At 18.4% G+C, this 17,640-nt stretch overlaps 3 protein-coding genes across 3 annotated transcripts; 2 read left to right on the plus strand and 1 right to left on the minus strand.

Moving 5' to 3' along the window:
* Window positions 1-1,830: 1,830 nt before the first annotated feature.
* Window positions 1,831-8,688, plus strand: PGAL8A_00044400 (conserved Plasmodium membrane protein, unknown function; the record flags this gene model as incomplete). The annotated part of the gene is made up of 1 exon (XM_028674460.1): window positions 1,831-8,688. One exon carries the CDS (start codon window positions 1,831-1,833, stop codon window positions 8,686-8,688), a length of 6,858 nt encoding a protein of 2,285 aa, XP_028530810.1.
* A 1,858-nt stretch (window positions 8,689-10,546) lies between these two features.
* On the plus strand, window positions 10,547-12,994 carry PGAL8A_00044500 (phosphoinositide-binding protein, putative; the record flags this gene model as incomplete). Its single annotated transcript, XM_028674461.1, has 1 exon — window positions 10,547-12,994. One exon carries the CDS (start codon window positions 10,547-10,549, stop codon window positions 12,992-12,994), a length of 2,448 nt encoding a protein of 815 aa, XP_028530811.1.
* A 779-nt stretch (window positions 12,995-13,773) lies between these two features.
* On the minus strand, window positions 13,774-17,322 carry PGAL8A_00044600 (serine/threonine protein kinase, putative; the record flags this gene model as incomplete). Its single annotated transcript, XM_028674462.1, has 1 exon — window positions 13,774-17,322. The coding sequence occupies one exon, from the start codon at window positions 17,320-17,322 to the stop codon at window positions 13,774-13,776; it is 3,549 nt and encodes a 1,182-aa protein (XP_028530812.1).
* Window positions 17,323-17,640: the final 318 nt, after the last annotated feature.

A 17,640-nucleotide genomic window follows, 5' to 3' on the forward strand; every position in this document is an offset into this window, starting at 1 on the left:
TACTATATATTCTAAATTCTTAAAAAGAACAAAGAATAATAATTTTATTAAGAAGTGCATTAGGACAGATAAATTATTAAGTGCATTAGAACAATTCAATTCTTTGAAATATAGTTTTATTCTAATTATTTAGACATATTTTTTTTAAATATTCTTTCTGTATAATCATTTTTATTTTAGAATTTTTAAAATAAAATATTTCATTACGCATATTTGCACATTTTTTTATAAATACTTTTTGTTATTTTTCTTATACAGTGGAGAAATTAGTTCGTTTAGTAAATAAAAGACTTGAAAAAAAAAATTACTTATAACTACAAATATATTATTTTAGCCACTTGCTTTATTAAATTTTCAATTATATATGTAATATTAGTGCTAAAAAAAAAAAAAAAAAAAAAAAAAATCATAAAATAAAAATAAATGCACAATATAAAAATATAAAATTACATACATGTAAAAATAGCACTTTTTACAAAGTGAGTGCTAACTCCTATTACGAATAAAATGTGCAATTTACAATGATTAAAATATCATTCTTGTTTTAATTTTGAAATGAAAATATATTTTCATTCAATAAAAAATAATGATAAAATACTTCTTTTTATATCTATAAATCATATTTTAATATCTAAAAAACTAATGAAACGAATTTTACAATTAGGAAATCTTTTTAGATTTAGAATTTGACTAGTTTATTACGGTCTTTTTTTATTTTTTTATTTTATTTTTTTTTTTTTTAATTTTTCAATGAGAATATATTTTGATTAAAAAATATGCCACATACTTATTTAATTATTTATTTTTACTTTTTATTATTTGTTATTTATTATTATTAATAATTTTTTTTTTTTTTTTTTATATATTCTGCCATGCGAAATTTTAATACGTGAAACTTTTTTTAAAAAAAATTATATCCATTACAATATGCATATTTAAAATAGTAATTACATATATACAAATATTTATATTCTAATAGTAAAAAAAACAAAGAAAATATGCAACACTAAATAAAAAAGAAGTAAGAAAATAAATAAAATAAAATAAAGTAAAACAAATTTGAATAAATCTAAAATATGTGTTAAATAAACATTTTTTTTAATGGCTTTTCTGAAAAGTTTATATTATCCTATTTTATGTATATTTTTTCTTTTATTGTATTTAAAAAATATAATTTATTATTTTTAAATGATAATCTTTATATTTTTACTTTATATATGTATATTTATACAACTAGAATTTTTTCCTACTTTTTGTGCATACTTTGAGCAGTTTTTAAAAATATATATATATTTTTATATATGTATAAATTTTTATATAATTATGCAGAAATAACAAAATTTATTTTTTCTTCAAAATTCTAATTTCTCTTTAGAAAAAAAAGAAAAATAAAGATGGCAAATAATTTAAATTTCTTTTAAATATAATTATTTAATTTTTTAAAAATTACGAATTTTTTTTATAAATACTCCTATAATTGTGTTAAGAAATAAAACATTGTATTACTTTATTATTTTGTATCTCTTATAAAGTGAAATTTTTTTTTTTCATTTTATTACGTTATTATTTCACGTATATTTATTATTCCTTATGTGTATTATTGATCTCATTATATAATTTTTTTTTTTTTTTTCATTTTTAAATGTGTATACAATTATATTATAATTTTGTCTAATTAAATTGTATAAATTTTTATTAATCCGTATGTTTAATTTTTGTCATCTTTTATTTAAAAATATTATATAAATTTTATTAATTGATTATAATTTGTATTTATTAGAAAGAATAATACCAAAAATACAAAAATACAAAAAAAAAAAAAAAAAAAAAATGGAGAAAAATGAAGATTCTATAAAAGGCAAAATGCTTTTGAATTTTAAACAAATAAATTGGCAAAGAATAAATTTTATCTTATTAGTTTTTTTATTAGGCATAAAAACGTTTTTTTGTATATTGTTATATATATATAATCATATATTACTATTTTTTGTATTTTTTATATCAACAGTAGTATCTTTTTATGCACTACTAGTAAATTCATTTAAAGCACTTATTTTGTATATAGTAGTATTATTGTTAATATTAACATATTTTTGTCTTTCTTTCTATAATGTTATAAATGTTGTATATATATCAAATGTTTTTAAAGAAACTCTATTTTCTAATGTATTATATTCCATTTGCCCTTTTTTAATAATAGAGTGCCTTGCTGCATTAATTTATATTTCCTTAAAAAAAAAGAAGAAAAGTTATATAGAAAAAAAGTTAAAAGAATTAAAAATAATAGTTGATGGAGAAAAGGAAGAAAAAAAAGATGATATTTTATCTATGCAAATAGATTTAGAAAAAAATGAACTGAACACATGTAATAATAATTATAAATACTATTTAACACATTATAAAAATAAAAAATATATATGTATAGAAAAAAAAATAGATCCTTCTGATGATGAAAATGATTTTATTTTAGATTTAGAAAAATCTGATAGAAAAATAAATAAAGAAACTGAAAAAGAAAAACATAAAAAAAAATCACACATAAAAAAAGATTCTACTTGTGAAATAAGTGAAGATTTAAGTTTTATGCATTATGGAATTAAAAAATATGAAAAAAAGAACAAACATAATAATTTAAAGGAAAAATCAAATAGAAAAGAACGAAAACGAAAGGATTTTAATAAAAACATAACAAATGATACAATTCAAAATGAAAAAAGTAATTATGAACAAATAGAAAATGTAGACGATGAAAACAAAAACATTAAAAATGAAGAGGTTAAAAACGAAAGTGATAATTGTATAGAAAATGAACAAGAAAAAAAAGTAACTCATATTAGTGAAATATATGTTATTAGTGTAAATAAGGAAAGTAAAAATATGACAAATAATTCTGTAAATTTAGAAGAAAATCAATGTGATAATGTAATAAAAAAAAATACTTCAAATAATAGAAATTATTTAACAGTAAGAAATTATGAAAAAAATACAAGAGATGATTTTAATTTTTTTATAAACGAAAATACCATTGATGTGATAGATGATACTATTGAAATGAATGATACAAAAAATATAGGTACAGAAAGTTTAAAACAAAAAGCGGATATATTAGCAAATAGTGAAGAAGAAAATTGCATAATTGAAGATTTTATCGGAAAAAGTGGAGAAGAATTAAAAAAAGAAGATAAATTAGAAATAAATTATATATCAGATAAATATAATAAACAATCACTAGAAATTGAAACTGAAGTAGAAATTAAGAAAAAAGAAAGTTTAATAGAAAAAAACAAAGAAGAAATAATAACAGATAAAAAAGAAAAATCAGAAAATACTGTTTCAGATAATGAAGGTAAAGAAAAAGATAATAATTCTAATATATGTTTATTAGATAATAATGGTCTTATTCTAAATGAAGAAAAAAAAAATGATAAACAAAATTTATTAGAATTAACAAATTCTATAGTAAAGGAGGAAATGCAAGTTAAGAGTTCCTTATTGAATGAAGATAAAATTGAAGAGGAAGAATGTTTCGAAAGTGAAATTAATAAACAAAATGATACAAAAATTATAAAAATAGATGAAGAATTTAAAACTAATTTTACCAATATATTAAGTGAAGAAAATAAAGAAAACGTTAAATTTTCAAATAAAATGAAGGATATAAAAGAAAAATCTACATTAAAAAAAAACGAGGAATCTATAAATAATGATAATAAAGAATATCAGGAAAATATAAGAATGAATATTATAACAGAAAAGGTTAAAAATATAGAAAATAATAGTGATAATAACTTAAATAAAAATAAAGTTGAAGAAAAGTTAGAGAGTCATAATAACATAATTAATGATGAAGTCAGTTTTAATATTGAAAATAATTCTGAAGGAAAAATATTATATAATAATAATATAAATTATGAAATGAAAGAATGTAATAAATTAAAAAACATGAAGATATCATTATCACATAAAAATAGTTACGATAATCATAAAATTCTTGATTCGTTAAAAGAAAGAAATTACTTTGAAAATGAAAGACACTCAATTATTTCATGCAATAAAAAAGAAAAAGAAGAGGAAAATGAGAATGAAAATATGAAATACTCAGAAGTTATAGAAAAAAATAAAGATACACAAACGAAAGAAGAAAGTGAAGGTGATAGATGTTTTGAAAATTACCCCAATGTGAATTTCGTAAATATTACAAATGTAAAGAATAATAATAAAATTAATGATGAATATGAAAATAAGGGAAATAATGTAAAAAATGAAATGGTAGAAAATAAAAAAAATTCAAAAAATGATTCATATAATATTCTTGTAAATGAAGAAAAAGTAAATAGTTGTGAAGAAGAGGAGATTCAAAAAACAAGTGATATTAATGATCAACATAGTTGGAGAAGGATTAATAAAAAAGATATAGAAAAATTAAAAGAATCAGTTAATGCAGATAATATAGAAGATATACAAATTGATTATTTTTATAAAAAAAATAAAAAAGGAGCAGATGCAGATTATTCCTCATTGTCTATCAATTCCAGCAACCTTTCTATTTTTCTAAAAACTCAAAAAGATGAAAATGAAGATACAAAAGAAAAAAAAGGAGAAATTCTTAGTAAAAAAATATGCAATAAAAAAGAAATTAATAATTTCAAAATTAATAGTTTAGATAATATTTGTTCAAATAATAATGATCAACAAAATAACATTCCTGATAATTTAGGAAAAGAAGAATTCATAGAAGATTTAGTTGATGATGTGATGAATAAAAAATCTAAAGAAAGCACTCAAGAAATTCTCTCTGATCAATCTAAATTTTATATAAATAATCCTAATTATACTTATAAAAGCAGTAAAAATTATAAAGGAAATGAATCTAATGAGAAATTTGTGTATCATTTAGATAATAATAGTAATGCGTTTTATTCTTGTGTCAATAGTTCAGGAAATGATGATTATATAAATTATGAAGATGTAATAAAAAATAACTCTAAAATTACAGATACTTTTTTGTATAATCGAAGGTATAATGAATGTAATCAAAATAATGAAATGAATCCAAATAGTGTTGATTCTTTAAATAACAATATTTATGATTTAAAAAAAAATGTAAATGATTTCAATGCTATAAACGATTGTTCAAGTATATTAAACAGTTCTTCTATTATTGTAAAAGATTCTAGTGTAATGAATGAATCAAATACAACAAATTATTTGAACGTTATAAATGATTCTAATAATAATAATAATTCATTCATAAATAATGGTAATGATAAAAAAAATTATTATGAACTTAATTCTAATTCAGTTTTCCAGAAGAGAATATTTTTTGAAAATTTAAATAGAGAAAAATCATCAAATAGTGTTCAGAGGAATGTGGAATATAATATTCAAAAAGATGATTTAAAGAAAGATGATAGTAATATAAATGAAACAGCAAATTCCGATTCATCTCTAAATATTTATAGAAAGAAAAATTATGTATCAGAAAGAAAAAAAAAAAATCAATATTATAGTAGTAAAGATGAAAATGATATGATATATCATATAGAAAAATTTGCAAAATTAAAGAAAACAAAGAACATAGATGATAATTATCATGTAAAAAATGATAAAAAGAAAAATAAATTAAAAGAAAATGGAATAGGAATCGAAAAAAATGATGAAGCAATTTTATCAAATGAATTGTTAACTAGAAATATATATAACATTAATGGAATTGAAAAAGATAAAAAAGTAGAAGTAGCTAATGATTTTGAAAATAAAAGAAAAATGACACAACATTTTGTTATATATGATCAGAGTGATATATCATCTAGTAGGAAAACTGGAGAAAATATAAAATCAAATGATGTTTTTGATTTTGATAAGAAAAATGATTTTGAAATTATAAATTTTAGTAAAATTAAATTAAATAATTGTAACTTTGGTTCTAATTTTAAGATGAAAACAGATATTGAAAATAATTCAAAAAAATCAATTCTAACTAATAAAGAAATTATAAATAGTAATTTTAACACAGATATCAATAATTCTTTTTTATATGTAGATAATAATGTGAATAGTGTAATTAATCAGATAAAAAATGATCATCCTCTTAACAAAAATTTTCTTGAAGAAAAAAATGATTTAGATATTTTAATAAACGACAATAAAAGTAGCTTAATGAAAAAAAAAAAATTTACAGAATTAAAAAAGAAAAATAAGCTTACAAATAAGGTTTTCAACGAAATTAATTTTAATGAAATAAAAAATTATAACGATATTGATTCATACAACCAATTAAATGATACAACTATCAATGGTTTAAATGAAAGTATGTTTAACAAAAATTTGAACTTAATATCTACATCTTCCTCTAATGAATTTCAATATAATGAAAAAAAAGGTTTTCCTAATTCCCATGATTTTGTAAAATTAAATAATGAGGAATTTTATATAAATTCAAAAGAACAAGTAACAAATACAGAAGAGATAAATTCTATCCATTCTTATGAAGGGTGTAAAGAGGAAAATTATGTAAATAAGAACAATGTTAAGACTAAAATATTCGGTAAGGATGAAATTGAAGAAAATAAAACTTGTTTAGATGAAAAGGATAATAATGAAACAAAAAAAAACAATATCAAAGAAAAAAATAAATTAAATATTAAAATGAAAAAAGAAAAAGAAAAAAGTGAAGATACTAAAACAGCAGAAAAGGAAAAAGAAGAAATATATAAAATAACCAATGAAGAAGATGAAGAAAAAAATTATAAAATAGAAAAAGAAGATAATGAAGAAAAAGTTAAAGATGGGAAAGTTGATGTTATTAAAAAAGAACAAAATGAAATTGAAAAAAAGGGAGAGTGCATAGAAAGAATTGGAGGTGAAGATGAGATTACTGAAGAAAAAAAAAAAAATGAAATAGAAATAGAGGTAGAAAATGAAGAAAAAATTAAAGATGGAGGAGATGATATTATTGAAAAAGAAGAAAAGAATGAAATAGAAATAACGGCAAAGAATGAAGAAAAAATTAAAGATGAAAAAAATGAGATTATTGAAAAAGAAAAAAATTATGAAATAGAAGAAGAAGACAGTGAAGAAACAGTTAAAGGTGGGAAGGTTGATGTTATTGAAAAAGAACAAAATGAAATTGAAAAAGAGAAAGAGTGTAAAGAAAAAATTAAAGATGAAGATAAGATGATCGAAAAAGTAGAAAAGAATGAAATAGATAAAGAGGAAGAGTATAAAGAAAAAATTAAAGATGAAGATAAGATGATCGAAAAAGTAGAAAAGAATGAAATAGATAAAGAGGAAGAGTATAAAGAAAAAGTTAAAGATGAAAATAAGGTTAACGAAAAAGAAGAAAATAATGAAATAGAAATAATGGAAGAGAATAAGGAAAATTTTAAAGATGGAAAAAATGATATTAATGAAAAAGAAAAAAGTGAAATAGAAGAAGAAGAAGAAGAAAAGAAAGAAAAAATTAAAGGTATGAAAAATAAGATTACTGAAAAAGAGGAAAAAAATGAAATAGAAATAACGGAAGAGAATAGAGAAAAAGATAAAATTAGTAAAGAAGAAAATGAACAGTTAAAAAATGACGAAATTGAAAGAATTAACAATTTTAATAATGTAACTCAAAAAAATACAGAAGAAATGGAAAAAAGTAAAGAAGTACAAGTAGACAAAATGGAAATACAAGAGAACAAAGAAATGCATAAAATCAAAGAAGAAATTCAAGAAAACAAAGAAATAAAAGAAAAGAAAGAAAAAGTACAAGAAAAAGAAAATGTAAAAACAAATAATGGTAAAAAAGAAATAGAAAGAGAAATAAATGATATAAATAAAGAAGATATTCAAATTAATATTGATGGTATTTCAAAAAATGAAAATAATATAGAAGCAAAAATTGATGAAACTTCAAGTAAATTTTATTTGAAAATTGTGGATAATAGAAATGATTGTGAAAAAGAAGAGGTTAACTCAATTAATGAAGTTACAGAAAAAATATCTTCAACTGAACACATATATAAAAACAATTATATTAAGAGTAATTATCAAGACTGTGATCAATCTAATACTTCTATATATTGTACACAAATAGATAATTCATTTGAAGATAATAATAAAAAAAAAAAAAATGAAAATTTAAATAGTGATACTAATAAAGATATAAATAAAAATATATATGATAAAACATATAGTAATACCATTAACAGTGATGCTCATTCAAACAATATATCTATGATTTGCGAGAATAACGTAAATGATCATTTAATAAAAAATGGGGAAGTAAAAGATAATGTTATAAGAATAGATAAAAAAGAAAAATGTGAATTTTCAACATATTTAGATAATTCAACAATAGATAATTTAAATGAAACTAAAGAAAATTCATTGTCTGCATGTAACAAAAAATATAGTGAAAATGTTATTATAAAAACAGAATCTTTAGAAAATACAAATTTAAAAGAATTGGATGAACATGAAGGAATTATTAATAAAAATGAAGAAAATGAGATTTGTTTTTTAGATGAGCAAATAAACGATGAAAACAGGTTAAATGAAAATTTATCAAACAACAATGAAAATACAAAAATTAATGTCGATAAAGAACAAGTTATATATAAAGATAATAATGAAGTAAATAAAAATAAAGATAAAAAGAAACATAAAAGAAAAAGGAATAAAAAAAACAAAGAAAGATAAAATGAAATAAATAAATGTAAGTTGATTAAAAGTTATATTAAATGAGGAAAATAAAAAAGAAATAAGAAAAGAAGTTTTCATGTAGTTTAATAGTTCTTAAAAGAATTGAACATAAAGGCTTTTTTTATTGCCTTTTTTAATTTATGAAAAATAATGTAAAAATTAAAGACATTCTTACATAAATTTTGATTCTCATTTTGATATTTAAAAGGTTAATGTATTTTTATTTTTACTTTTATTTATTGGGAATTAGAAATAAAAATTTTTACTTATTTTATATAATTTTTTTTTTTGTTAAAGTTTTTATATTCGCAAAATTTCAACATAGATGGTTTATTTATAAATGTAGTTTAATTTTTCTTATTCTTCATATTTTTTTATATTAATAAAAGTAACTAAAATTGCATTTTTTTATCTTAAATATTTATAACAACGAAATAAAAAAAAAAGAAAAAAAATTTGCTTTTGTATTAAAGTTTATTACAACATATTATATTTATCCTTTTAACTTTTTTTGAATTATATAACATAATTTATTAAAGAAAAAACTTTTAAATAAAAAATATAACAAGTATTAAAAAAAAAAAAAAAAAAAAGACAATATAAATATTATGCTTCGTGGTTTCTTTAATTTGAAGCTGTACTAATAAAATGTGTAATATATAGATAGAATTATGCGTAGATGTCATAAATGAAACACTTATACTGTTTTATTTTAATTTCAAAGAAAATATCTAAATTTTACAAATAACATTTGCACACAATTATAAATTTTGCTAAATGTATTAGAGAAATTTTTGCATTTTTACATAAAAAACATAGCCTATTTATGAAAAAAAAAAAATATATAATAAAATTTATTAAAATATTTAGAAAAAATTTTCCTTATTATTTCTTAAAAAAAAATATGCATCCTTTTATTTTATTTAGCTAAATGTGAATAATGTTAAAATTTAGTAAGTTTTTTATTTTTTGCTTTTTATAATAAACTATTTTCTTATAATAATAAAAAAAAAAAAAAAAAAAAATATTGTAGCTAAAAATTTAAATATAAAAGAATAAAAATATGTAAGTTCATTTACTATTTTTTTTTTTTTTTTTTTTTTTTTTTTTTGGTAAAATATTTTAGTTATAAAATTTTTTAATTATAAGAATGCGTTTAAAGTATATATAATTTCTTATGTAATTACAATTTCTTTTTTTATTTCTTACATGAGTTGTTTGATCCTATACTTTGTAATTTAAATTTTTAATATATCTTAATACTGTATATATGTATATAGGAAATTTATTTTCTTTGTTGATTTTTACATAATTGTAAAATATTTAAAGCATACTTTTTTTTTTTGGTTATAATTTTTATATTTTCTTATTTCTTATTTTTATGAAACAAAGTAAAATATATGTGTATTTTTTTTTTTTTTTTTTTTAATGAATATCTTAAAATGTGTATATTCTTTAGATACCTGTTTTTTAATATAAAGTTTAGTATTTACTAATTCTCGATACTATAAAAATAGGTACGTGCATAATTATTTATTTATTTTGTATTAGTCAAATAGATTTTATTTTATTTTATTTCTTATTGTGATTTCATTAATCATACTTCAATTTTACTATTTCTTATTTTTATTTATTTATTTATTTATTTTTTTTTTTTTTTGTATTTTTCTGTATTAACATGAAATGAGAGTTTTTTTTTTTTTTTTTCTTATATATATATATATATTAGTATAAATGACTTTTTTAAATGGAATGTTTGAAATTTTTTTATTTTCCTTTTCATTATAATATTTTTGTTGTTGCAAATAAAAAATATTTAAAATAAAAATACTTAAAATAGAATAAATTAACTAAAATGAATTTAGAAGAATTTGATATTGGGATAAATCGTGTGGATAATAGAGATGAAAAAATATATTACGTTATTTTAGTTAAATACAAAGATTTAAAGTATGAAGTAAATAAAAGATATAGTGAATTTGAAGAGTTACATTGTGAATTATTACATTTCGGTTTTTCAGCTTTACCAAATTTACCAAAGAAAAAATTATTGTCTTATAAAAATAGTGAATATATAAGTTATAGAAAAAATGTACTGAATTCTTACATACAAGGCTTATTTATTAGACCAGATATAAGGTGTTGCGCATTATTTTTGAATTTTCTTATGTTTTATGATAAAATAAATTTATCTATAGAAATTGTAAAAACAAAATTATTAAATAGTATAGGTTCACAAAAATTTTCATTGAGTGATTTATATATTAATGAAAAATATAATTTTATAATTTGCGTTTATGAGGATAAAAGTAATTTAAGTAAATTAGGAAAATTATGGTCAATTATTGAACCTGATATAGTTGGTGAAATTAAGATTTTTTCATATAATAATGATCTCACTTCTACATTTGTTGAAAAATATAAAGAACAAACTACTTATAAAGCAAGAAATATTATTTGTTCAGAAAAAAGAAATGAAGTTATTATTTCAGGTGATGATGGAAAAATTCATATTTATAAAATAGATATAGAACTTCTTACATTGACATATATAAAAAATATTCCCTGTCATAATGATACCATATTAAAAATGATGCAGCTAAATGATAATCTTTTTTGTACATGTGGTTATGATAATGCTTTCAGGTTATTTTATTTAGATAATTACAAAATTATAAGTGGGGGAAGGTGTAATAAAAGATTAGAAAAAGATAAAATAACTACTTGTCATTTGTTAGAATATAACAATATTGTTATTGGTACTGACTGTTCGCTATTCTTTATATATAATATGAGCAACAACCCTCCTATTTATTTAGACACAAAGAAACTAAAAAATGGAGAAAAAATAAATTGTTTTGCAAATACAGATAAATATTTATTTATAGGTTATGATAATGTAATTGCTTGTTATAATTATCATTACAGTAATGATAGCAAAAATGTAAAAAATAATCCTATCAAAAATGAATTACTAATAAAAGATAATAACAATATAAAAAGTATTTCATTGACAAATTATGAGTATAATAACGCTAATTATAATAAAAATTATGATTACAATAACCACTTATATAAACGTAACTTGAACAATCAGAATATATCAAATGAAAGTATTGCTACTACTACTACTACTGCTACTCATAATAATAATGGCAATAATGAAAATAAAAAATATATAACAAAGTTAGTTATTGATAATAATATTTCGGCACAATATATACCACCTTTAGTTTATGAAAATAACGTTTTATCTTTATGTGTTGATAAAAATAAAAAGGTTTTATATGCAGGTTATGAAGATGCTATTATTTTATGGTCTATAACTAGTGGTTTAATCATTTCATCCTTTCATGGTCATACAAATGGTGTCCATTTCTTAAATTTTCTGAACGGTTCAGAATTTTTATTATCAGGAGGAAATGGAGGAAATTTAAAAGTGTGGAAAAGTGATATAGATAATTTTAAAATATGGAAACCAAAAAGAAATTATAAAGTAAATCACGTAAAGTTAACTAATAGAGATGGATATAAATACAATGTTACTGATCATAATAATTTTAATTTTAATGAAAGTGATAATAGTGATCGTGGATATAAAAGTAGTGCTAATAGTGAAACTATATCTCTAGATAATTTATTGGATCAAACTAAAAAAAAGCATAATTATGAAATTTTTGATACTTCTAATTATAAGAAAAATTTAATTAATAATAATAATAAATCAGAGAATGTGAACAGTTTAAATTCTTCAAGGTGTAACATTTTTTATGATAAAAATCAAGATGCACCAAATTATTTAACTTCAGATATGAGTAATTTAGATGTTTGTATTATAACTAATAAAAATGACATAAAACAAAACAACAGTTATGATTATAATTTATATGAAAATTTTGATAAAAAAAATAATTTCGATCAAAATATATATTATGATTGTGACTCAATTCAGAATATTTATTCTGATAATACATCAAATAAAAATACAAAATATGATTGTGAAACAAATTTAAATATAAATAATTTTAACAGTGTTCATCAGAATAATAATTATGGAAATAATTTTAATAAAAATCCCATATATGAAAAAGATTTTACGAAAAGTATGGTTTATGGAGCAGATTCTCAATACATGAATCCTAAATATGCACCTATTGGGGAGTTACATAATAATGAAAATACAGAAAAGATGGATTATATTAACATTAACGATATTAATGAAAATGACAATTCTGATAATTTAAAAAATAATATTGTTTGCGTTAGTGATGAAGATGATGATTTGGTTTCAGCTTTTACATAATTTTTTTTTTTTTAATAAATTTGATAGACTTTATTTCTATAATTATAATTTATATTAATTTTATTAAATAAACTTTTTTTTTTCTCTTTTTTATGATTAAAGCCTTTATATGTAATTTATTAATAATAAAAGAATGCTTTTCCTCCTGATTTATCCTTCCTTTTTTTTTTCATCTTTATTAATGAAGAAAATAAATTTTAAAAAATTACAGGAGAAAATTAAAAAAGTAAATAAAGTATATAAATTTATAAATTTTAACAGGATACAAGCATTTATTACTAATACTATAAAAATAGTCAATCTTGAATTAAAAAAAAAAAAAAAAAAAAATTTAATTAAAAAATATACACAGAAGGATATTGATAGAATTGTTACGAAAAAAAGAAAAATTTTTAAATAAAGATAAATATATAAAAATTTTGTAAAAAAGTTATCTTTAAAAAAAAAAAAGATTCTTACAAAAAAAAAAAAAAAAAAAAAAAAAAAGAAAAGAAAAAAAGACACTAAAAAAATTGTAATTTTTATGCACAAAAAAAAAGTATCGAAATGAAGATCTTAATATTTTAATTTTTATTATAGGACACAGAAAAAAAAAAAATGCTTTTTTAATTTAAAACGGAAAAAAATATATATATTAAAAAAATTAAAATAATTATAAGCAAATATTAGTTAATAAATAAATAAATATATATATATATATATTACAAAGAAAAAAATAAAATATTGGAAAAATAATATACCTTTTATTTACTATTTTATATAATACTTACAAAAATAATTTAACAAAACAAACTATTTTCCAGAATTTCGGAAACATTACTATATTGTTGTTCTATATCAAGTGATAAAGCCTTTTTCATTATTTCAATTAAATATATATTTTTAACATTTATTTTTATTTGAGTAAAATCAATTTTTATATTTTCCATTTTTTCTATTTCTTTTAATTCATGATCTAATAAGTAACTATTTTTACAAAAATAGATATTATTATTTATTAAATGTATATCCATTAATTTAATAAAATGACAAGAGTTTAAATTATGAAACAAGAAAGAGAATGGTATAACAATATTCTCATTTTTTTTAATTACATCATTTTCCCATTTATTTACTGAATTTTCTTCAAAAAAATATGGAAAATTTTTAAAAAGAATTATAAAAATAGTAACTCCTATACTATAAATATCTGTTTTTTCACTATAAATTCCTTTCAAACAATAAGGAGACATATATTCTTTTGTTCCTATAATTAAATCATTATATATAATTTTTTCATCTTCATTTATATATGTTTTCTCAGTATTATCAGTGAAAGCAGATAAACTATTTTCAATAGAATGCATATATTCATAATTTAAGGATCTAGTTACATTTTTTTTTTCTATACTTGTATAATTATTCATATGTGGAATATAATTGATTAAATTGTTTTTTTCTTCATTATTTTCATAAAGTTTATTTGTGTAAAGATTATCAGAATTAAACATGCTAGTATGAAAGTGGGTTTTATTTAACTCATTTTCATTATAATTATTTTTTTCAAATTGATTTATATCGAAGTGATTTGCATCGTGTTCATTTTTATCAGAATCATTTATATCAAATTCATTTTCACAAAATACATCTTTTGTTTCACTTTCATAAAAATTATTTTTTTGCCATCCTTGAGTTTCATATTCATTATCAATATACACACTCATATCAAAATCAATTATAACAAGGTGTTCCCTATTTTTATCTTTAAACATCAAGTTATCTAGTTTAATATCTCTATGAATTATCGAATTCAGATGCAATGCATTGATTCCATTTAATAATTGATAAATAATATTTTTAGCTTTTTCAAAAGATATTTTTTCATTGGATACATATTCTACTAAATCACATCCTTCACACAACTCCATTATAATAAAAAAATGAGTCTGATTTTCTATTAAATCATATATTTTTATAACATTGCTATTATTCATATTTTGAATAGTTTTATATATGTTTATATAAGTATTATAACTCATAATAGACATTTGTTTTTCTTTACATACACTTTTAATAGCTACATTAATTTTTTTGTTTATATCAAAACATTCATAAACAAAATTGGGAGAATTATCTCTTAATAATTTAATCATTTTATAATTGTTTTTAATATATTCACAATTTTGCAAACATTCCATAAATTTTTTTTCTCTTATCTTTATATCAGAATCTTTCATTAACATATTATGATTATCAATCAGTAATAGATTATTTTCTTTAGGAGAATCTAACAATTTTAATGTTTCATTAAAAGTTTCATTTTTTTCGTCATCTTCATTATTTGAGTTTTTTTTACATTGCTCATTATTTTCATTGCTCTTTTCTTCGTTTATTTCTACTTGTTCTACGTTTACAACATCATTTTTAAAATAAAAATCTTTATCTAAATATTTTTCAATTTTTTCATTACATTTTTCTTTTTCATATTGTATTACATTATGTTCTTTTTTAAACATATCAAGACTTCTTTTTTCTTTTTTATTATATTTTTTTTTTATATTATCAAGACATTCAATATCTCTATTTTCATATTTTTCATTTTCTACTTTACTATTTTTATATTCTAAGTTATCAAGACTTCTTTTTTCTATTTTATTATATATTTCCCTTTCTTTATTAACACTCTTTTCATTTTCTATATTATCAATTTTTTCTATTTCTTTACTTTTAATTTTTAAATCAAAATTTTTTTCATAATTTTTTATTGTTTGTTCAACCTTGATTTTATTTTTTATACTTAAATAATTTTTATGGACTTTTTTTGGAAATTTATTTTTTTTATTTTTCTTCCTTTTCTTTTTTTTTTTTTCACTTGAATAATTTTTATTTTTCTTTATATACTTTACATATTTTTTTCCTTTTTCTTTTCTTTTTTTCCTTTTTTTTTTTTTTAACTGCTGTTTATTATTAATATTTTCATATATATATATTTTTTTTTCTATATTTTCTTTTTTAATTTTTTCATTTAAATCATATGTATCTTCTTTACGATTTAACGATATTTTTATACCAGTCTCCTCACTTAAATTAAAAGAGTTAATATTTATTTCATTTTTATAGTTTGTAAGTGTACTACTTAAATTAATATTTTTATGATTTCTTATATATGAAAAATAATTTAAACCCTGTTGATTTTTAGTTTCTTTATTAATATTATTAATATATAAATAAATTTTATTATAAAAATAGCATATTTTATGATACTTTATACAGATTTTGTTACATCTCTTGTTATTGCTACTAACATTCTTTTTATTTTTATTATAAATGTTGTTATTGCTATCTATGATATTGTTACTCATTTCACAATTGTTGTTTTTATTGTAATGATCGTTTCTTTTTTTTTTATAATAAGTATTGCAATTAATACATCTATTAAATCTTCTCATTTTTTCATTGTTACAAAATATGTTTTTTCTATTCTCTATATATTTGTTATTTACAAAATTCAGATACTTTTTATATTTACTTCTTATAATTATATTTTTTATAATTTTAGTAATTTTACTATGATAAATATTTGAAACATATGTTTTTTTCATTATATGATTTCTTATTCTTTTTTTTTTCATCATTTTCACAATTCTTATGTACTTTTTTATAAAATTAATATTCAAGATTTTTGAGAGTTTTATATGAGTTTGTTTAATACAATTATTATAATAGCATTTTGTTTGATTTTTTTTTTTCTTCTTTTTTAAGTAATTAATATTGATCAACCTATTACTTATTAATATAAATTCTGATAATTCACATAAACATAAATATTCATCTTTTTTTTTTTTATGTTTCATTTTCTTTTTTTCTTTATTATGTTCTTTGTAATTATCACTACAGAGTAATAAACTAATATTTCTTTTATATTTTTTTCTTAAAATATAAAAATGAATTAAATATATCAATTTTGTAATATATTTCATTATTTTTTTTATTCTATAATATATTATGAGAGTAGAGTAATGTCTATCTAATGAATAATTGATGTTTCTTTTTGTTCTATTTAACAATTTTTTATTCATATATTTTGATGATTTATTTATTTCATATTTTTGTAGTGACATACATTTATAGTGATTATCCATATTTTTGATTTTTTTATGATGATTGTTTTTATTATTATAAATACAATAACAAGAATTATTCTTTTTATTTAAATCATTTAGAAAAGGGGAGGTTGTATTCTTATTGTTAAAATAATCATAATAGATATCTTTGATAATTATCTTTTTATTACCATCATTGCTGTCCTTATTACTTTTACTATGCTCAATATGTTCTTTCTTATCCATGTTAACAGAATAAAAAGATTCATAAATTAATACTTTATCTTTATTTTCTCTATAAGTTACATTATTATTTTCTGTTATAACTCTTTTTTTTTTTTTTTTCCGTAGCACTATATTAAAGAAATAATTACATAAAAAACATTTATGCATGTTTAATATACAACTTTTTCTTTTACTATATAGATTATATATAATTTTATATATTTACTTGAAATAATACAAAAAAAATAAAATTTTCAATAAATATATAATATTTTTTATAGGGAAAAAAAAAAAAAAAAAAAAAAAAAAAAAAAAAAAAAAAAAAAAAAAAAAATAAAA

This window comes from Plasmodium gallinaceum (assembly GCF_900005855.1).
Source record: "Plasmodium gallinaceum strain 8A genome assembly, contig: PGAL8A_v1_32, whole genome shotgun sequence".
Classification (NCBI taxonomy): Eukaryota; Apicomplexa; class Aconoidasida; order Haemosporida; family Plasmodiidae; genus Plasmodium; species Plasmodium gallinaceum.